The 22,997-nt window shown below is 41.8% G+C and overlaps 1 protein-coding gene across 1 annotated transcript in view; it reads left to right on the forward strand.

The window, feature by feature from the left end:
• ASTN2 (astrotactin 2) overlaps positions 1 to 22,997 on the forward strand; it is a gene marked incomplete at its 5' end in the record, with an annotated part of 296,834 nt that overhangs the window by 184,864 nt on the left and 88,973 nt on the right. Inside the window, 3 exons of the mRNA XM_081339487.1 lie at positions 4,944 to 5,094; positions 14,987 to 15,153; positions 18,399 to 18,587. Coding sequence (XP_081195613.1) covers positions 4,944 to 5,094; positions 14,987 to 15,153; positions 18,399 to 18,587 — 507 coding nt within the window. The remainder of the gene's footprint in view (positions 1 to 4,943; positions 5,095 to 14,986; positions 15,154 to 18,398; positions 18,588 to 22,997) is intronic.

The raw sequence follows: 22,997 nt of genomic DNA on the forward strand, positions 1-22,997 counted from the left end.
ATTCTATTCTATCTTCTGTTCCATTCCATTCCGTTCCATTTAGCTTTTAGAGATCAACCAAGCCCAACTAATTATTTCCTATACTCAAAATATATGCCATGATGGGAAGAGATAAGGTGAGCAAATTAGTAGATGCAGTGCTTTGATAACATTATATCAATATGTTCAAGAAAAATATTTAACCACGCTCCAGTTGGCATTCTGAGGATGCAGCGTCCCTAAATGGCAAATAAACCCTTCATGGTTCAAAATGTTTTAATGTTTAAGCTAATGATAGTTCAATTACTAGAAAACTGCTGTCAGTTGCTGCAGACTGCTAGATGTTAAATGAGCTCAAGTCGTTGGTTGGGTTATTTTGGTTTTTTGAGGTGGTTTTTTTTGCTTCTATTAATAATTTTGGTTATTAATACATTTGCAAACGTGTTGTGGCATGAAGGGAAAATTTGTCGGGAGAACTTGGGTGGAAATACATATGTGGATCTCACTTTTGTTCTAAAAGAAGCGGGTTGAATGGAAACAGATGTTTCTAAACGAGGAATCTTTTCTGGGATTAAAAACTGAGAAGGTTGCGCGCGGCTAAATTTAGAGGTGCCAAATCACTCTAATTTGGGGGTGGGGTGGGGGGGTGGATACCGTTTTTACTTTTTATATCTTTCGAAGTTCATTTGGGTGTCCTGATTTTCCTCCGCAATGAATAAACCAAGCAAGAAAGGGGCATCCAGATGCTTGTTTGCATCGCAAGGCAGAATTTAGAATGCGTTTATTGTCTGACCCACCCATTTGCCCAACACATGTGAGTAAAGGGAGATTGCCTCATGAAAAAAAGCACAGAAGACGGTGGTGGGATCCTCACGTTCAATTTGGCACTCGTCTCAGAAGGACAGACTGCAATATTTTGTGCAGATAAGTCCTCGATTTACAGCGGTTCACTTAGGGACCATTCCAAGTTACAACGGCATGGGAAAAGGTGACTTACAATTGTTTTTATCACCACTTACAACGCTTAGAGCTTCCCCGTGGCCACATGATCAAAATTCGGACGTTGTGGCAACTGACTCATCTTTATGACGATCGCAACGTCCCGGGGTCACATGATTCCCCTTTTGCGACCTTCTGACAGGCAAAGTCAATGGGGAATAATAATAATAATAATAATAATAATAATAATAATAATAATAATAATAATAATAATAATAATAATAATAATAATGAGGAGGAGGAGGAGAGAAGGAGGAGGAGGAGGAAAGGGACCTTGGAGGCAGATTGATTTAACGACCATGTTACTAACTTAACAACTGCAGTGATTCACAACAAGAAAATGGGGCCAAACTCAATAAAAGTCTTGCTTAGCAACGTAAAGTTTGGGCTCTGTTGAGGATTACCCACAGTGCGGTTGGCAAGGCAGGCTGGGTATTGTGGAATTTAAAGTTAAATGCTCTAATTTTGGAAGTCTAAGCTCTAATCTTAGGACGGTTCCGTCACAATCTTTTGGTGCGTCAGTCATTTCTTGTGAAATGCCTCACCCTTGTTCTGCTGTAGGAAAGGAATCCAGAATTTTCAACTCAAAATGGGGTCACGTTGAAAGGTAACACCGAAAAAGCTCTCTCTCACTCACTAAAACCTGGATATAGCTGTCAACCAGCATAAGGTTTATTTAATTTCATGGTCCTTCACATGGAGGATAACTGGCCCACATAGCTGACCGAGCTGAATCACAATTCATCCAGTTGTTTGATTCTTGAAAAATTGGGCCTCTTTTGTTTCAAGGGGGGTAAAGGTAAAGGTAAAGGTTCCCCCGCGCATGCGTGCTAGTCGTTTCCGACTCTAGGGGCCGGTGCTCATCTCCGTTTCAAAGCCGAAGAGCCAGCGCTTGTCCGAGGACGTCTCCGTGGTCATGTGGCCGGCATGACTAGACGCCAAAGGCGCACGGAATGCTGTTACCTTCCCACCGGAGTGGTCCCTATTTTTCTACTTGCATTTTTACGTGCTTTCGAACTGCTAGGTTGGCAGAAGCTGGGACGAGTAACAGGCGCTCACTCTGTTATGCGGCACTCGGGATTCGACCCGTCAAACTGCCGACCATCTGATCGACAAGCTCAGCATCCTAACCCACTGAGCCACCGTGTCCCTTCAAGGGGGGGTACTGCTTGCTAAAGAGCTCCAGGTTTTCTGTTTGACGTGACTTCCTTTTCTCTAACTGGGACAGTTAGATCTATGGGGCCGTGACAAATTCCATCACCTATTCAAAAAGCTGTGTTGTGTTACGGGGTTCTACACAACCCTAGACAAATGTGTGATTTTTTTTATGAGTAATTATGAGATTAGCACCAGTTTGGATCTGGGTCTTTTCTGGCAGTTAAAGAATGTTTTTGTGTCATTTTCCACAAAGAGGAAGGGAGGGAGGGAGGGAGGGAGGGAGGGGGGAGGAGGAGAGAGGAAGGAAAGGAAATCTAGCAAAGGAAAGGAGAGGGAAGGAAAGGAAAGGAAAAAGGTGAGGGAAGAGAAGGAAAGGGAAAGGAAGTTCCTTCTAAGTTTTTATTTATTGTTCTATACCTATAGACAGATTCTTGCCAAACTGAAGCAGACTACTGCCTATGTGAAGCCCTATGAGGAGGAGCCGTCCTCGCCCTCTTTCTCTCACAGAAACTATTCGAACTAAGTTGCCTCCTACTCCTCTGAAACGCCTTTTTTTTTACTCTTTAGCAGTATGGAATCTGGACCACATGCCATAACACATTGATCTTCTCTCTCCATCCTTACCCTTCTCACCGAAATCTACCACTTTTTTGTTTTTTTTTTTTTTGGGGGGGGGGGCGTTAGCCCTAAATGGGTTTGCACGGAACTGTGTAGCGGTAACTGAAGAAATGGGAAGCAAACTTCCAAGTGGCAGTTCAGAGGAGGACGTGAGTTGAAAACATAAGTCCTTGGTGGTGCGTGAAGTTGGGAAAATCCCAATGGAAGCACTTATTGAATTTTCAGACGCCATCCTCATAAGCCCTGGGAAATGTTCTTCCACCTTAAAAATGGTCTTTCTGTCGGAAAATGCCTTTGACGCAACCGCATTGACAAAATACAAAATTCTCATTGCTCTGCTTCCCAGCATATCTCTCTCTCTCTCTCTCTCTCTCTCTCTTTCTCTCTCTCTCTCTTTCTCTCTCTCTCTCTCTCTCTCTTTCTCTCTCTCTCTCTCTCTCTTTCTCTCTCTCTCTCTCTCTCTCTCTCTCTCTCTCTCTCTCTCTCTCTCTTTCAGTTTTTTAATTGTTTCCCCCACCCTTTTTTTAAAAAAAAAATACTTTTCTATAGCTTTCTTGTCCCCAAAGCAACCTGCCTTTGCTTTTCTGTCCTTCACACTCTCTACGTCTCTTCCACGGAATGGTTTGGGGAGGGGGTGTGTTTTATTGATCCATTTTTTTGGCGGTATATTTTCTTAAGCGGAAACAAAACAAAAGTAAACATCCTTAATTGTGTCAAGGGGGGGGGGAAACAGCCAGCTTTCTCTAATTTTGCACCCAAGTTCCAGTCATAACTGTCAGACTTATTACTGGAACATGAGTGCAAACTTAGAGAATGGAATAGAATAGAATAGAATAGAATAGAATAGAATAGAATAGAATAGAATAGAATAGAATAGAATAGAATAGAATAGAATAGAATGGAATGGAATGGAATGGAATGGAATGGAATGGAATGGAATGGAATGGAATGGAATAGAATAGAATAGAATAGAATAGAATAGAATAGAATAGAATAGAATAGAATAGAATAGAATTATCGGATGGAATAGAATAGAATAGAATAGAATAGAATAGAATAGAATAGAATAGAATAGAATAGAATAGAATAGAATAGAATAGAATAGAATAGAATAGAATAGAATAGAATTATGGGATGGAATAGAATAGAATAGAATAGAATAGAATAGAATAGAATAGAATAGAATAGAATAGAATAGAATAGAATAGAATAGAATAGAATAGAATAGAATAGAATAGAATAGAATAGAATAGAATAGAATAGAATAGAATAGAATAGAATAGAATAGAATTATCGGATGGAATAGAATAGAATAGAATAGAATAGAATAGAATAGAATAGAATAGAATAGAATAGAATAGAATAGAATAGAATAGAATAGAATAGAATAGAATAGAATAGAATAGAAAATATGGAATGGAATGGAATGGAATGGAATGGAATAGAATAGAATAGAATAGAATAGAATAGAATAGAATAGAATAGAATAGAATAGAATAGAATAGAATAGAATAGAATAGAATAGAATAGAATAGAATAGAATAGAATAATAGAATAGAATAGAATAGAATAGAAAATATGGAATGGAATGGAATGGAATGGAATGGAATAGAATAGAATAGAATAGAATAGAATAGAATAGAATAGAATAGAATAGAATAGAATAGAATAGAATGGAATGGAATGGAATGGAATGGAATGGAATGGAATTCTTTATTGGCCAGGTGTGATTGGACACACAAGGAATTTTGCTTTTGATTGCATCAAGAATTTGGAGGTGCCCCACAGAAATATAAATTGTCTTTGGCTGCTTGGAAATAGGAGACATCTCTACTTTTATTTGGAAGTCATTTTCTGAAGTCATGATTAAAATATATTGAGTATTTTAATTGATCTTGCTCCGCTTAGGAAACCCTTTACTAAGGTTATGCATGACAAAAGACATTGAAAGAGACTTCTAATTTGAATTGTTGTCAGAAAATAAAAGAAGGCAGTTACTAAAGGTGGAAATCGTTAAATAATAGAGTGAGCAGAGGAGAAAGAGGGAATTAATCTGACTTTAGCTTAATTGCACTAAGTATGGAGGCCAGAGGACAAACTGAAGAAATTTGGGAAAGAATTACATAAAGGATGGACAATTCTTTGACTTTGAGTGGAGCTGGCTTGAATGGACCTTTTCTCTCTTCAAGGGAAGAAGCAATGTTGTCGACCTATTTTGAGACCATCAACGACCTTCTCTCTTCCTTTGGACCGGTCCGGGATTGTTCTCACAATAACGGAGGCTGTACCCGCAACTTCAAATGCGTATCGGATCGTCAAGTGGACTCAACTGGTTGTGTGGTAAGTACAACTTTTGGCTCCAGAAAAGATGGATGCCTTGGATTTGGGTTGCAAAAAGACGCTTATCTTCTCCTGAGATTATGCAATTGCACTTCTCTCTCTCTCTCTCTCTCTCTCTCTCTCTCTCTCTCTCTCTCTCTCTCTCTCTCTCTCTCTCTCTCTCTCTCTCTCTCTCTCTCTCTCTCTCTCTCTCTCTCTCTCTCTCTCTCTCTCATGTTCAGGCTGTAGTTATTGTATCATTTTGGGGGAATACAATTCATACTGCTCAAATGCCATCTTCCCTTCTTTCTCTCTCTCAAAATATAACCCTTTCCCTTTTTTTTTTGCACACAGCATATGAGATCATTGTATTAATTTACTTGAGTGAAAGCAAGCTGGATTTATTTGGAATATCATTTACCTCCTTCCCCTCCTTCCCCTCCTCCTCCTCCTTCATCTTCTTCTCACTCTTTCTCCTTTTCCTTCTCCTCCATCTTCTTCTTCTCTTTCTCCTTCCTTTCCTCCTCCTTCTCCTCCATCTTCTTCTCTCTCCTCCTCTTCCTCCTTTTCTTTCTCCTTCTCCTTCCCCTCCTCCTCCTTCATCTTCTCACTCTTTCTCCTTTTCCTTCTCCTCCATCTTCTTCTCACTCCTCCTCCTCCTCCTCTGTAGGAGGAGGGTTTGTTGTCACTGTGTGTTGGGGGGAGAGAGCACGGGGGGGGGGGGAGGCTCAGCTAATCTCAATGTACACATGTTGTACTTTGACAATAAAGGTTTATTATTATTATTATTATTAAACAAAAACCTGTATGCTTTCTTGGTGTGTCAGCACATATAAGATGTTAGCTGCGATGCAACGAAAGCATTGATTATAAACAGCTGTTGTGCTACACCATAACAGGCAGCTTTATATCTGCTTATCGGCTTTTATATCTTTACCACCTGGATGTCTGTTGGCATCTCCTTTCGGACAACAGCCACGTGAATATGCAAACGTCAAGATGTGGCCAGAAGGACTACATTTGCAGTGCTAGAAGAACTGTCTGCTAGAGGTAGAAGTAGACCCAGATTCCTAAGCAGTAACCATTTCAGGCAGGGAAGAAGCATCATTACCCTTCTCGATGTAGAACCCACCGACTTTCTTAGTCTTTGTTCCAAGCGTCCTTTCGGGGTCGGTGGCGGTCCTACGGCGAGAACTTCCTTTACCTATTTTACCTAACAGGAAGAAGAAAGGGATTGCTAATGATTCCTCTTTGGGCGCCAATAAAAAAAAATGTGCGTTATATATGCAACAACTGAAATATTTAATTACCAGCGGAGAGGAGGATTCGTTCTTCCGTGGAATCGTTCCCGATCTCTGCGTGGTAGTTGTGTAGCAAGAGCCAGGATATTTAGGCTGAGAAGAGAAATGCATTTGAACCCCGGAGAATTGGTTACTGGAAATGTTGCTTCGGCCCCTCGTCTGCACGCGGTGCCCTCTCATCAACGTACAACTTCTCAAATGCTACGGAAAGATTTAAACCCGGGTGGAGTCGTGGCGCGGGCAAAGTTATCCTGCACAGTGATTGAGCATAGTACAATTCTTTTTTCTTTTTTTTATCGCAATGAGTCTACGATTCACTAACAAAGCCGGAGCAGAAATCTTTGCACCGTAGAAGATAACCCAAAGTCTGAGGATTATCATCCCGAGCTTCGGATTTGCTGCTTCCCTTTGCTTGTCGTGCACCTTTGGGGATTCTCACTATGATATTCTGATCCTGCGGTGGCGCCCCGTATTTATTTCTCCAAACTTGTCTCAGGAAAAATAAAATCTACTCTCTCCCCCCCTCCTTTCCCCCCCCACCTTTACTACCTCCTCTCCTTCACCGCCTGCTCCTTCTCGCAGCCTTTCAAAAGTCTCCTCAAATTAGTTAACTTAGCAACTACAGCACACACCCCCTTAACAACATTGGCAAGGAAGGTCGTCAAATGGGGCGAGACTCACGTCTCGCTTAGCAGTGGAAAATTTGAGGCTCCGTTGTGGTCGTAAGTTGAGGACTTTTACCTAATTCAGTGACGTTTTCTGCCAGATAACCACAGCAGCTCCATCAACAAAGGCGACTGAGAGAGGAAAGGTTGGAAAATGCAGATTTATTTTTTTTTCCAGTGGCCTACTGCTATCACTCTTGATGGATCTAACCGAGCGTTACGCTTCAGCTTGTGGCACCTGTTAGGAATCTACCCGCCAGTCCCTGAAACTCAGCTGCTACCCTGCTGATCCGTGTTCATTGAGGTGTTTTATAGACAATGGAGCTAATTTATGGAAGTAGCAGATGTTACGGCTTGACATCAAATGACACCAAAGAGTGGATTTTTTTAAAAAAAACAAACAAACCACAAACAAACCGGGATTTCAGTAGCTTTCAAAGCAGATTGTCTGGGTTTGGATGGCGATGGAGCCAGCCTTGTGCTGAAGCTGCCAAAAAAAGCCAACACAATTGTAGGCTGCATTAACCGAGGGAGGGAATCAAGATCACGTGAAAATACGGCATCCGGTTTTGTAAAAAAAAAAAAATAATTGAGACTCTTGAAAGAGTGCAGAGAAAAGCAACGAAGGTGATCAGGGGGCTGGAGGGTAAAACATACAAAGAACGGTTGCAGGAATTGGATATGTCTAGTTTATTGAAGAGAAGAAGTAGGGGGTAACATGTTAGCATTGTTCCAGTATCTCAGGGGCTGCCCCAAAGAAAAGGGGGTCAAGCTATTCTCCAAAGCACCTGAAGGCAGGACAAGAAGCAAAGGATGGAAACTAACCAAGGAGAGAAGCAACCTGGTACAAAGGAGAAACTTCCTGACAGTGAGAACAATTAACCATTGGAATAATTTGCTTCCAGAAGTTGTGGGTGATCCATCATTGGAGGTCTTCAAGAAAAGATAGGATAACCATTTGATTGGGAAGGGAATAGGGTTTCCTGCTGAGCAGGGGGTGGGACTAGAAGACCTCCAAGGTCCCTTCCAGTATTCCATCCCATTTCATATTCTATTCTATTCTATTCTATTCTATTCTATTCTATTCTATTCTATTCTATTCTATTCTATTCTATTCTATTCTATTCTATTCTATCCCATAATTCTATTCTATTCTATTCTATTCTATTCTATTCTATTCTATTCTATTCTATTCTATTCTATTCTATTCTATTCTATTCTATTCTATTCTACTATGTACTATATATTCTATTCTATTCTGTTTTATTCTACTTTACTCTATCCTATATATTCTATTCTATTCTATTCTATTCTATTCTATTCTATTCTATTCTATTCTATTCTATTCTATTCTATTCTATTCTATTCTATTCTATTCTATTCTATTCTATTCTATTCTATTCCATCCCATAATTCTATTCTATTCTATTCTATTCTATTCTATTCTATTCTATTCTATTCTATTCTATTCTATTCTATTCTATTCTATTCTATTCTATTCTATTCTATTCTATTCTATTCTATTCTATTCTATTCTTCCAACAATGAGGTTTTCCTTTGTCCTTTCATAATTTCTGCAAGAGCCTACTATCGTTTTGCCTGCATTGTTCCGATGCATTTTTGTCTCTTCCGTTCTAATTTCCAGCTGTTACTGGAGTGCCAAAACCATCTCTTTTGCTTTGATGAAGCAAAACACTCTCGTGGCAAAACAGTTGCTAATATTTAGAAGAGCACGCTAGACTAATTTTAAAAGACGGTCATTTACACTCCCTCGAAAAACATTCTGTTAAGTTTTCTTTTCTTTCTTTTTCCCCCCGGGATTTATAAGAAAAAGAGGTAAGCTTAATAGGAAAAGAAAAAAAAAGATGGAGGGAGAAGAAGGAGAGAGAGAGAGAGAGAGAGAGAGAGAGAGAGAGAGAGAGAGAGAGAGAGAGAGAGAGAGAGGGAGAGAGAGAACCTTTTAAGCAATTTCTTTCACATTTTCCTGAAATGTTTTGGAAACAGCATCTGTAATCAAACATTCGGGGGCCTTCGGAAAGCAGGAAGCGCATCTGATGTTTTAATGGGAATTATTCTTGTTTTTGACGGGGAAGGAAAGTAGAGAAAAACAACCAAGGGGTGAGGGGGGGCTGTTTGTTTTTGTGAGCAATTTTTGCATTTTCTTCCTTTGATCTTGGTTTCAGAGGCCCTACACACAGTAGCATCGGCAAGGTTTTTTGAGTGTAGTCAAATGAGCCTCCGGCCTTTTGATGGATGTGTTGCAGGACCATAGTAGGCGGGCCTCACCTCAGATGCTTACTGCATCCTTTGTAAAGATCCAGAAATGACTTTTCCGGAGGATGTTTCTGTTAGATGTTTTTGGGCCAGCCATGGCAGTTCCCCAAAAGGTCATCAGATGGGAGCAAAGAGGCACCTTTGCTCCCACTGGTGGGTCAGGGGTCTCCGGACCCTGCAGCCCCATTGGAGAGAGTTAATGGCCCTCTGGCCCCCTCACTCTCATTGGTAAGGGAGGGGCCGGGGTCCCCCATAAAAACCTCTGCACAGAGTTTCATTTAGCATTTGAATAAGTCTTCCTTTCTTTTTTTTCCTTTTTCTTTTTATATGTAATATTAATATTGCTTGTAGTTATCTTATATGAGCTAGAGAGCGATAGATTTAATAGTTTATTGTTGTTAGCATATGGATGTTTATGATTGTTCTTTGTTTTTATACCTTGTACTTAGCTCTGGGAAGTGGGGGGGGGAGGGGGAAATGGGGGGGAGGGACAGGGAGGGTTAGGTAGGGGTGGGGGGAGGGGGGATTGTTAAAGATAAAATGTACTGTAAAACTTTTCAATAAGAAATATCACTTGTTCCTTTTGTAATTCAAGGGCAGTTATAGAATTGTGGGGAGGCCTTCCAATTTCCACATTGTCTCTATTCCACCATTAATTAGTCTGTTTGCTATATTACAATCTACATACTAATGTTTCTGAAAATGAAATGTGGTGTCTCATTTTTAAAGAAAAGTTCTGCAGCCTTTAAAGGTAAAGGTTCCCCCGCACATGCGTGCTAGTGGTTTCCAACTCTTTAGAGACCAATAAACAGTTGCAGAATAACTGTTTAAAATGATCAGGCACAAAAAACGACATGTAGCTAAAGTCCCAGGATGCACTGTCTGTATTTATAAAGCCAGATGTTTACAAATTCCTTAGTATATTATAAAGGTAAATCCCCTTTAAACAGAATTATCCCAGACCAGCAGGTACAATTATATTATGGATCAAAATGCATTCCATGATGTTTCTTGATAATAGTAATAAAATTGTCTTTAAAACAAAAAACAAAAAAAACAAACCTCTGCACAGGGGCTGCTCTTCAGCTCTTGTTCTAGCTCCTTTGGGGACTGATCCGTGGGCTCAATCCAGGCATGGGTGCCTCCATGCCAGGGAACTCTTTCTCTCTGCTTTATATCTAAATAAAGCTTCACCTGATTGCATCCCTGCCTGCTGCCTTTTGCTTGGAAGCGCCTCAACGAGCCATCGGTTCGATAAGTTTGCAGAAACAAATGTTCCAAAACTTTACTCTTCCTTCCTTGATACCGACCAGCCAAGTGGAGAAAAGTCCCCTGCAGAACTGCTTTTGACGAAGGACCCTTCGCCTGCGATGATCCAGAAAGAATTATTGGCCGAATAGAATATTGATTTTCTAATAATTTCTAGGCCTGGTGTCCCTAGAGAGGCAGATCACAAATTGAGCTGCCCCAGGATTGATTAAAACTCACCGTAATTATGGCTTCTTGGCCGTTTGAGGCAGGCTGATCCATCCTAGCTGAAACTGGATTTTTATTGGCAGCCTCAGGAAATGGGCATTAATAAGTGAGCTTTCCACCAATCCTGAAGGGGAAATGGGTAGCGGCAACCAAGTCATAGAGATCATTGGTAGGATTACCAATATCTTCCCAGGTAAGGACGCTCAAAGCTGAAGATGACAAAGGATGGGCAGTATGATGGCACCAGGTCCTACCTCATCTGATATGGATGGATGGATGGATGGATGGATGGATGAATGGATGGATGGATGGATGGATGGATGGAACAGCATGTAAGCTTCGAACAGCTCCCAATGTGCCTTTGTAGAAAAATACATAGGGAAAAAAATCATGTATTTTCCCTGAAAAGCTCTGCAAAATACCAATTTGTAATGCCTTGGTGAGATCTCACTTGCATCCAGTTTTGGTCACCACAATATAAAAAAGATGTTGAGAATCCAGGAAGAGTGCCAAGAAGAGTAAGAAGAATGATTAGAGGGCTGGAGGCTAAAACATACCAAGAACGGTTGCAGGAATTGGGTGTGTCTAGTTTAGTGAAGACAAGGACCAGGGTTGACACGACAGCAGTCTTGCAGTATCTCAGGGGCTCCCCCAAAACAGGGGGAGTCAAGCTATTCTCCAAAGCACCTGAAAGCAGGACAAGGAGCAACGGATGGAAACTCATCAAGGAGAGAAGCAACCTTAGAACTAAGGAGAAACTTCCTAAGAGTGAGGACAATTAATCAGTGGAACAACTTGCCTTCAGAAGTTGTAAGTGCTCCATCACTGGAGGTTTTTAAGAAGAGACTGGACAACCATTTGTCTGAAATGATATAGAGTTTCCTCTATATCATTTGCCACAATGAAGAGAAGGTCAAGCAATTCCCCAAAGCACCAGAAGGCAGGGACAAGACACAATGGATGGAAACTAATCAAGGAAAGATCTAACCTAGATTAATTAATTAATTGGTGGAGTGGCTTGCCTTCAAAAATTGTGGGTGCTCCAACACTGGAGGTTTTTAAGAAGAGATTGGAGCACCATTTGTCTGAAATGGTACAGGGTCTCCTGCCTGAGCAGGGGGTTGGACTAGAAGACCTTCAAGGTCCCTTCCAACTCTGTTATTCTGTTAATGCAAAGTCATTGGAGTCCAGAGGAAAATCATTTGATATGCTTCCCACCCATTTTGAACCCATATACTAGCCAAGATCAGAGTTTCTTCAAATGTTTTCTCCCCACACCCCTCCCCTTTGGCATCCAGCCTCCTCTGAGCAACAAGATTAACGACTTGCAGTTAGAGAACTGCCCATTTTGGAAGCTGGGAAACAGTTCTGCAGATATTAAGTTAATCACGAGGATCCAAGTTTATTTAACCCATAAATAGGTTGAGATTTATGACTGGGGTGGCCTTGTATTTGGGTCTCTCATTTCTGGTTCAGAAGGCAGAGGACAAGTTTGGGATTTGCAATGAGTTGTTGGCAGCAGAACAAATAATAATAATAATAATAATAATAATAATAATAATAATAATAATAATAATAATAATAATAATAATAATAAAAAATTACATTGAAATGCTGAAATGCTATATATACCTAATGAGAAGGAAGGACTCACTGGAGAAGAGCCTCATGCTGGGAAAGATTGAGGGCAAGAGAAGAAGGGGACGACAGAGAATGAGGTGGCTGGATGGAGTCACTGAAGCAGGAGGCGTGAGCTTAAATGGACTCCAGAAGATGGTAGAGGACAGGAAGGCCTGGAGGAACGTTGTCCATAGGGTCGCGATGGGTCGGACACAACTTTGCAACTGACAACAACAACATACATACATACATACATACATACATACATACATACATACATACATACATACATATATATATATATATATATATATATATATATATATATATATATATATATATATATTAAAAAGCAAAACCTTGGGGTTTGCAGCCTGGAAAACAGGAAGGGTCAAATATATAGTGGTCAGAGGCTGCAAATATGTAAATGCCTTTGCAAATTATTATTATTTAATAAGCATTTGTCTCCTAGCTTGGCTTTCCTTGAGAAAAGCAATGTGTACCTTGATTTCTCGCAACTTGGGGTTAGCTGGGGATTTTTGCTCCAATTCGGGAACCCCATCACGCATTTGCTGAGCCCATTGTTCAGCCATTGTTCAGCCCCATTTATTATCTTCTTCCTACCATCCAAAGTGAGTGGTCTTTCCCCTTTTCCATTCCCCCTCATTCCTCCTTGGACAGGTTTCAGAGAAGTAAATAAGGGGGGGGGAGGGTTGGAGGAGAAGATAAGAGTCCTGCTTATTAAGAGCAGACATTGATTAATGCTGGTAAATGCCCACTTTAACCACTCGGTATTGGAAAATGCTTGGTAGGAAAGTGAAATTAAAAAGGCCAATTTTTTTCCGGCTGGAGAAGGACTCCATCCCCCCGCTTAGAAAATGGGGACCGTTCTATCTGAATCCCAACACCTTGGGTGTCTGTCGCAATGTACATTGTGGCGCCCCTACAAGTTGTACGTTGTGGGGATGCTACAGCTTAAAAGAGATGTCGAGACTCTGGAAAGAGTGCAGAGAAGAGCAACAAAGATGATTAGGGGGCTGGAGGCTAAAACATACAGTTGCAGGAATTGAGTTGGTCTAGTTTAATGAAAAGAAGGACTAGGGGTGACATGATAACAGTCTTCCGATATCTCAGGGGCTGCCCCAAAGAAGAGGGAGTCAAGCCATTCTCCAAAGCATCAGAGGGCAGGACAAGAAGCAACGGATGGAAACTAAGCAAGGAGAGAAGCAACCTAGAACTAAGGAGAAACTTCCTGACAGTGAGAACAATCTATCAACTTGCCTCCAGAAGTTGTGGGTGCTTCAACACTGGACGTTTTTAAGAAGAGACTGAACAACCATTTGTCTGAAATGGTACAGGGTCTTCTGCCTGAACAGGGGGTTGGACGAGAAGACCTCCAAGGTCCCATCCAATTCTGTTGTTCTGTTCTGTTCTAGGCCTTAAAGCACATTTAGACTTTTCTTCAGGGTTTCAGGGTTTGTCACTGGTTCCCTGGTACATTTTGGACTTCGCTCAGCATGTTAAGAAACGTCATTGGTTTGTTACAATTATTTCTACCTTGATTTGGGGCTTTCCCGACAAGTTGCTTGCTCTTGCCTATAATAGCAAAGATTTGGAAGTCCAGGAAACCTGGTGGGGTAGGGAGAACTGGAATAAGAAATTAGTAGGAGGGGATAAATCCATGTTGCCTTAAGTATTTCCATCTTCTACCACTCACTCATTTTCCTGTGCCTGCCTTGAGGTTGGCTTCCCATCCATTTCTTGTCTTGCCTCTCTTGAAGAGGTGGGTGCTCCATCACTGGAGGCTTTCAAGAAGAGATTGGACAGCCATTTGCCTGAAGCGATAATAAGGTTTCCTGCTTGAGCAAAGGATTGGATTAGAAGACTTCCAAGGTCCCTTTCAGCTCTGTTATTCTGCTTCTTTGCAGAGAACCTTGTCCGTATTTTGTGAAAGAGTAGATTGCCATTTCGGTTTTGATGCCGAACGTGGCGTTGCCCTTTGCCAAGTTAACGGTTATTGTAGACAACTTATTCGGAGTTGTTTGATGGAGAACATCCACAGCCCTCTGCAATGCTTTGATAGGTTCATGGGTGGCCCCTGTGCTTTCTTGTTGTGCTAAAAAGTGTGAAAAACGCAAGCATGGAATGCAGTCGAATCGCCCAAAGTTAGGCCAAATCAAAGAACGGGAGTCCTTGCTTGTTCTCTGGACTTGGTTGTTTTCTCGCAGACATTTCATTACTCAAACTAATATCGGCAAGAAAACAACCCAGCTCAGAGAGCACCAAGGACACACAAACACACCCAGACACACCACACATTTCAATCCTGATCTACAAATATTCACCTTTATCGGTACCAAATCAAGGAAGTTTCACACACTCACACCCCCCCCCAAAAGGAGTCTCTAAGGATGGACTACATCGTTGTGTGTTCTGAATTCCCTTGCAGGTCCACCAACGCTATTTGTCCCCCATTCAGCTTTTTGCATCCTTCCTACAGCATCAGACATCAGGGTAGCCCAAAACGCTGGTCTCACCCCTCACCTGAATTCTCCTTTTCTTCTCTTCTTCGTGCAGTGCCCCGAGGACTTGAGACCCATGAAGGATGGGACCGGCTGCTACGACTACTCAAAAGGGATTGATTGCTCAGATGGTTTCAACGGTGGCTGCGAGCAGCTGTGCCTTCAGCAAACTCTCCCTCTCCTCTGGGACCCAACCTCCAGCACCATCCACATGTTCTGTGGGTAAGAAAGAAGGGCCTAGCCTTTAGAACATTGATCATCCATCCATTGAAGAAGAAATTTCCTGACAGATAGAACAATTAACCAGTGGGACGACTAGCCTCCAGAAGTTGTGAATGCTCCAACATTGGAGGTTTTTAAGAAGAGATTCGACAGCCGTTTGTCTGAAATGGCGTAGGGCTTCCTGCCTGAGCAGGGGGCTGGACTAGAAGACCTCTAAGATCCCTTCCAGCTCTATTATTCTATTCTATTCTATTCTATTCTATTCTATTCTATTCTATTCTATTCTATTCTATTCTATTCTATTCTATTCTATTCTATTCTATTCTATTCTATTCTATTCTACTCCCTTATTCTATTCTATTCTATTCTATTCTATTCTATTCTATTCTATTCTATTCTATTCTATTCTATTCTATTCTATTCTATTCTATTCTATTCTATTCTATTCTATTCTATTCCATTCCATTCCATTCCTCTCTTCTCTTCTCTTCTCTTCTCTTCTCTTCTCTTCTCTTCTCTTCTCTTCTCTTCTCTTCTCTTCTCTTCTCTTCTCTTCTCTTCTCTTCTCTTCTCTTCTCTTCTCTTCCCTTCCCTTCCCTTCCCTTCCCTTCCCTTCCCTTCCCTTCCCTTCCCTTCCCTTCTATCCTATTTCATTCCATGCCATTCTGTATTCTCTTCTCTTCTCTTCTCTTCTCTTCTCTTCTCTTCTCTTCTCTTCTCTTCTCTTCTCTTCTCTTCTCTTCTCTTCTCTTCTCTTCTCTTCTCTTCTCTTCTCTTCCCTTCCCTTCTCTTCCCTTCCATATTCCATATTCCATATTCCATATTCCATATTCCATTCCATATTCCATTCCATTCCATTCTTTATATATCCCCTCAAAATGCATGGCGGAAAAAAAATCCTTTGAAGGAGTTGAGCACTCTTAGTGGTAGTCTCTCAGCTGCATTCCTTCCTACTTATATCTCAGTTTTACAGGAATTCATTTGAGCACTCAGAGCCTAGAGCTCCAGATTCAATTAGTTGAATAGGCTTGTTTACCTCCTTCCTATTCCCGTCAAGGTCTCATGTGGACTTGGTGGCCCCACAGTTGTGCTCCTGAGGTTGCAAAATGGAGAATTAGCAGAGTGCTTCTAACTATTCCTTATAACTGAAGGATACTCTACCTCCCAATGTATTTTGGAAGCTTCAGGATGAGAAAACGTAGCCAGTGGCCTGTTGGCCTGCTTTTCTTCCAGGCGCGCTGAGGACGTCACTAAACGTTTACTCGGTTGAGCTAAACACCTTTGTTCTAGGTAAAGCATTTCAGTCTCTCTTGTCAAATCTGAGATATTTATTCTGCCAAGTTGATTCTTAAAATTTGCTAGATCTTTGAAAAAAATGTGATGGAAGAGAGTGTACTCTAAATGTTGGCTTAAGGCAGACTTGTAGATCAATGGCTTGGCAGAATACAGAATAATAAGAGTTGGAAGGGACCTTGCAGGTCTTTTGGCCCAAGCCCCCGCTGAAGCAGGAGATCCTATGACAAAAATGGCTGTCCAATCTCTTCTTGAAAACCTCCAATGATGGAGCACCCATAATTTCTGGTGGCAAGCCGTTCCACTGCTTTAATTGTTCTCACTGTCAGGAAATTTCTTTTAGTTCTAGGTTAGCTCTCTCCTTGAGTAGTTTCCATCCATTGTTTCTTGTCCTGTCTTCAGATGCTTTGGAGAATAGTTGACCCACCCTCTTCTTCATGGCAACCCCTCAGATCCTGGAAGACTGCTATCACGTCTCCCCTAGTCCTTCTTTACATTAAACTAGACATACCCAATTCCTGCAACCGTTCTTCATATGTTTTAGCCCCCAGTCCCCTGATCCTCTTTGCTGCTCTTCTCTGCACTCTTTCTAAAGAGTCTCAACCCGTGGTGGGATTCAACCGGTTCGCAATCGGTTCGGTAGAACCGGTAGCTAATTTTTTGTTGTTGCCCAGGCCCAGAATGGACTTCCAGAAGTGGCATCCACACAGAGAAACGGTTGTTTACCTGTTTGAATCCCACCCCTGGTCTCAACATCTTTTTTTTTTTAACATCAGTAGAGACCAAACCTGGGTGCAGCATTCCAAGCGTGGTATTACCAAGGCATCGTAAATTAGTATTTATTAACACATCATGTGGACTTGATTCTATCCCTCTGTCAATGCAGGGGGAGGAGAAATATGTCTCGGGAAGCAAGTCTGTATGCTGTATTTTGTAAACATGGGGGGAGGATCCCTTATGGAAGGCTTCCACATTCTTTATGCTATGCGCACCCTGCTCACGCACTCACTAATAAGGGATATTTCTCGTGTTCAAGTTCTGGTATTTTGTTCAGTACTGTTCTCTTGGACACCTCTCTCTCTCTCTCTCTCTCTCTGTGTGTGTGTGTGTGTGTGTGTGTGTACTTCCTTTCCCTGCATTTCCTCCTCCAGTTTATTTGCTGTTTCAGTTGGTGGCAAAAATCTAGCACCTCTACTTCCATTTTGACCTTCAGCGAGATGCCAAGGGTACTTTTCTGCACCAGAGAAGCACCCCCTTAAAAACAACTCCGTGAAACATCTGTCAAATCCTGACACCGCCAGGTGCGCAGGTGGCAGCAGTTTTGTTGTGTTGCAGCCCTTCACGGTTCCCTGGGGTGTTGGGTTCACCCCTTCCTGCTTTGGTGTGAATTGTTTTACAGCTCAAAAAAAGGGAGAACAGATGAAGAGGGGGAAAAATGTGTGTCAGGTAGAATCCTGGTTTTCAAGAACCATCAGAGTATTTCTAATTCTAGGTGGATTGCCAGGGGCACATTTGGCACCCTATACCTACGTCTTGTTTTATTTTATTCTTCTGCTGGGGGAAAAACCCACACTTTTTTAAATTGTCCATTGGGAAGGGCTGCTTTGTTTCGACACAACAGGCCACTGAGCTGCAACAGTCTGAATGTGGAGTTGGGTTAGGCTGCCAGATGTAATGCAGATTTGTAAAGACATTGGCAGTAATGTAACTTGCAGAGTTTTTTTAATTTGTTCCAAGCGATAATAGTGTGTGTGTGTGGGGGGGAACCCTTCTCCAAAATTCCAACCTCACTTTGATCTTCCACTTGATTGTGGTTCTGTTCTCATGTTTCGTTGCCTATTTATTAATAACTCCAGTTGCAAGATGGCCACCGTATGATTTAGCTGGGCCTGACTTGGTCAGTTGCATTGTGGAGTGATGCTGAGGACTTTTCTCTTGTGTTTGGTCTTCAGTTGTGTTGAGGAATACAAGCTGGCTCCAGATGGCAAGTCCTGCCTCCTGTTGTCGGACATCTGCGAGGGCCCCAAGTGTCTCAAGCCAGATGTGAACTTCAATGATACTCTCTTTGGAGAGATGCTTCATGGCTACAACAACAGGACCCAACATGTCAACCAAGGGCAGATCTTCCAGATGACATTCAGGTAGGTTGGGTTCCCATCAGCTCTCCTTATGAATAGTGCGTAGTATGTGTTTGTGTGTAAACAAAGGCACTTTTTTTTGAGGGAGTTTGCATATGTAAGCATCAGACACATTCAAAGTTACTTATGCAATATTCCCCATTTCCCCCAAAGTTGCTGGGCAATTCTAAACCCAGGAACATTCTGTGGGTTCAGAAATGACCAGCCTAACCTCCAAAAAAGGCCCAGATTGAAATATGTATGTATGTATGTGTGTGTGTGTCTGTCTGTCTGTCTATCTATCTATATCTATCTATTGATCTATCGATCTATCGACCTATCTGTATATCTATCTATCTATGTATCTATCTGTATGTATGTATGTATGTATCTATCTATCTATCTATCTATCTATCTATCTATCTATCTATCTATCTATCTATCTATCTATCTATCTATCTATCTGTATCTCTATGTATCTATCTATCTATCTATCTATCTATCTATCTATCTATCTATCTATCTATCTATCTATCTCTATCTCTATGTATCTATCTATTTCTATGAGTATCTCTCTATATATCTATATCCATCTCTCTATATCTTCTATCTATCTATCTATCTATCTATCTATCTATCTATCTATCTATCTATCTATCTATCTATCTATCTATGTCTGTCTATCTATCTATCTATCTATCTATCTATCTATCTATCTATCTATGTCTGTCTATCTATCTATCTATCTATCTATCTATCTATCTATCTATCTATCTATCTATATCTATCTATATCTATATGAGTATTTATCTATCTATCATCTATCTATATCTAGATATCTAGATAGATATAGATATCTAGATATAGATAGATAGATAGATTTAGAGATAGATAGATAGATAGATAGATAGATAGATAGATAGATAGATAGATAGATAGATAGATAGATAGATAGATAGATAGATATTGTGAATGTATGCATGGGTGGTGGTAGAAAGGGGATCCATACCCACAAACAGACACTTGCAAGTTTACAACTCGGGTTGCGAATCCTTTGCTTTCAAGGACCGGCAGAAGGATCTGTGGTGAGAGACAGCTGTGGAAACGCCAGCTGGCACAAAGGGTTTTCTTCCAGGTTGGCTGCTGAGTCAGCCAGTCCTTTCTCTGCTCTCTTCCCCCCCACCACCACCACAAAGAGAGCTTGATGATCCTGCAAATCTTAAGGCTATTTGTGTCACGTTAGAAAAGCAGCGGGTTTGTTTTTGAGTGGGTGGTCCAAGGTGTTCATTGGCCTTTGTATCCTCTGGAGGATAATTGGGGAGGAGGGGGGAGATCCAGAAGGGACCACTGTGTTGATGTGCAGCATGGGGGAAGCAGACACCCGTGACCTCAACTGATAATGAGTGGAATCTAATTAATAATGTGCGGAGAGAGAGAAGGAGAGAGGAGAGGAGAGGGGGAGGGAGAGGGAGAGAGAGAGAGACGAAAAAAGAGAGGGGAGAGAAAGAGAGAGAGAAGGAGGGAGAGAGGGAAAAAGAGAAAGAGGGAGGGGGAGAGAGACAAAGAAAGAGGGAGAGAGAGAAAGAGAGGGAGAGAAAGAGAGGGAAGGAGAGGTGGGAGAGAGAGGGAGAGAGGGAGAGAGAGGAAAAAAGAGGGGGGAGAGAAAGAGAGAGAGAGAGGGAGGGAGGGAGGGAGAGAGAGGCAGAAAGAGAGAGAGAAGGAGAGAGAGAGAGAAAGAGAGAGAGAGAGAGAAAGAGGGAGGGAGAGAGAAAGAGAGAGAGAGAGGGAGAGAAAGACAGAGGGGAGGAGAGGGGGAGAGAGGAAGAGAGGGAGAGAGAGGAAAAAGGAGAGGGGAGAGAAAGAGAGAGGGAGGGAGGGAGAGAGAGGCAGAAAGAAAGAGAGAGGGAGAGAGAGAGAAACAGAGGGGGAGCTGAGAAAGTTGGAAATTTGCGGACCGAAGATATTTCCACCCTTTAACCAACTGAGTTGCTCCTAACCATTAAGCATTGTATCTGTGCAGAGTAATTATCTTAGAAGGTCGTTTCCGTGTCTTGCTAACTGGAAGGAAGAACACCGGGGGGGGGGGGAGTAAAAGATCAGGTAGAAATTATAGGCGAAAAGCTCCAGAGAAAGAGGCGCGCTGTCAAAGCAATTTTTTTTAAAAAAAAAATGAAGAAGGGGGGGAAAAAAACGTAGACGGACCAGGTTGTGAGGTGGAGAATTCTAAGTCCTTGACTTACGAGAGTTTGTTAAGTGGCTGTTCCAAGTTGCAACGGGGAGCATTTTTCACACTTCCACCATCATGGCAGCATTCCCCAGGGCCGTGGGATCCAGATGTGGACTGCTCGGCAAATGGCTCATCTTTACACAAGACTTGACAAGCGACCCTTGGGTTGCAGCCTGTTCCTCTTTTTGTGCTATTTTTTCTTGATCCGAGTTGTGTTGCTTAGGTCTAGTTATTGTCGTGAATAAGCCAAGGCTTGTGGCGTATCGTGAGGCGTGAGGCCTTTATAGCTTGCTTTATGGAGAGTTCGGAGCCAGGCTTGAAGCGCCCGGTGAATTCAGCTGGAGAGAAATAAATGTTTTGAAATAAGATTTCTTCTTCGTTCCGTCCGATCTCCTGTTTGATGGAAAGCTTCTCCTTGTCGAAAATGCAAATCTTAGACAGGCAGTGGAAATTTGTGAATATTCCCTCTCTCTGCCTTCTCTCTGTCTCTCTTCCTTCTCTCTCTCTCTCTTCTCTCTCTTTCTCTCTTCTCTCTCTCCCTTCTCTTTCTTTCTCTCCTTTCTCTCCCTTCTCTTTCTCTTCTTTCTCTCTCTTCTCTCTCTGTTCTCTTCCTTCCTTCTCTCTCTCTTCCTTCTCTTTCTTTCTCTCTCCTCTCTCTCTCTCCCTTCTCTCCCTTCTCTTTCTCTTCCATCTCTGTGTTCTCTTCCTTCTCTCCTCTCTTCTCTCTCTTTCTCTCTTCCTTCTCTCTCTCTTCCTTCTCTTTCTTTCTCTCCCTTCTCTCTCCCTTCTCTCTCTCTGTTCTCTTCCTTATCTTTCTCTCTCTCTTCTTTCTCTTTCTTTCTCTCTCCTCTCTCTCTCCCTTCTCTTTCTCTTCCATCTCTGTGTTCTCTTCCTTCTCTCCTCTCTCTTCTCTCTCTTTCTCTCTTCCTTCTCTCTCTCTTCCTTCTCTTTCTTTCTCTCCCTTCTCTCTCCCTTCTCTCTCTCTGTTCTCTTCCTTCTCTCTCTCTCTTCTTTCTCTTTCTTTCTCTCTCCTCTCTCTCTCCCTTCTCTTTCTCTTCCATCTCTGTGTTCTCTTCCTTCTCTCCTCTCTCTTCTCTCTCTTTCTCTCTTCCTTCTCTCTCTCTTCCTTCTCTTTCTTTCTCTCTCTCCTCTCTCTCTCTCCCTTCTCTTTCTCTCCCTTCTCTCTCTTCTCTTCCTTCTCTATCTCTCTCCCTTCTCTTTCTTCTCTCTTTATCACTGTTCTCTTTCTTTCTTTCTCTCTCTCCTCCCTCTGTCTTCTCTCTCTCTCTCTCTCTCTCTCTCTCTCTCTCTCTCTCTCTCTCTCTCTCTCTCTCTCTTCCTTCTCTCTCTGTCTCTGTCTGTCTCTTCCTTCTCTCTCCCTCCCTCCCTCCCTCCCTTTCTTTCCCTCTATCTCTCTTTCTTTCTGATGCTTGTCAGAAGGTAATCTGGCTTTTCCTCTCCCAAGTGGCAAGCTTTTGTTTTAGCACCATTATGTTAATGTTGTCAAACAGCATGTCGGGTCATTGAACAATGAGGGAGGAATTCTCATCATATTGAGGGGACGTTTTGGTGAGTTAATTTCAAAGCTGGCCTCCCCCCCTCCTGTTGCTGCTTCAATAAAACCCTCCAAATATCACAGGCCACAGCAGGCAGCTAGAGGGCAATTGAGACACAGCAACCAAATACAGGGCGTCCTCGACTTACAACAGTTCGTTTAGTGACTGTTCAAAGTTACAACAGCACTGGGAAAAGTGAATCATGACAGTTTTTCACCCTTACGACCATTGTAGCATCCCCTGTGGTCAATTCAAACACTGGGCAACTGACTCCTAGGAGGGAGGAGGGAGAGAGGAGGGAGGGAAGGAAGGAAGAGTGGGAGGGAGGGAGGAAGGAGAAATTAGAATAGAATAGAATAGAATAGAATAGAATAGAATAGAATAGAATAGAATAGAATAGAATAGAATAGAATAGAATAGAATAGAATAGAATAGAATAGAATAGAATAGAATAGAATAATAGAGAATAAGGAATATGAATATTGAATAAGAATAGAATAGAATAGAATAGAATAGAATAGAATAGAATAGAATAGAATAGAACAGAACAGAACAGAACAGAACAGAATAGAATAGAATAGAATAGAATAGAATAGAATAGAATAGAACAGAATAGAATAGAATAGATGCAATGGAATAGAATAGAATAGA

The sequence above is a fragment of the Vipera berus genome, assembly GCF_964194415.1.
Source record: "Vipera berus genome assembly, chromosome: 15".
In the NCBI taxonomy this organism is placed as follows: Eukaryota; Metazoa; Chordata; class Lepidosauria; order Squamata; family Viperidae; genus Vipera; species Vipera berus.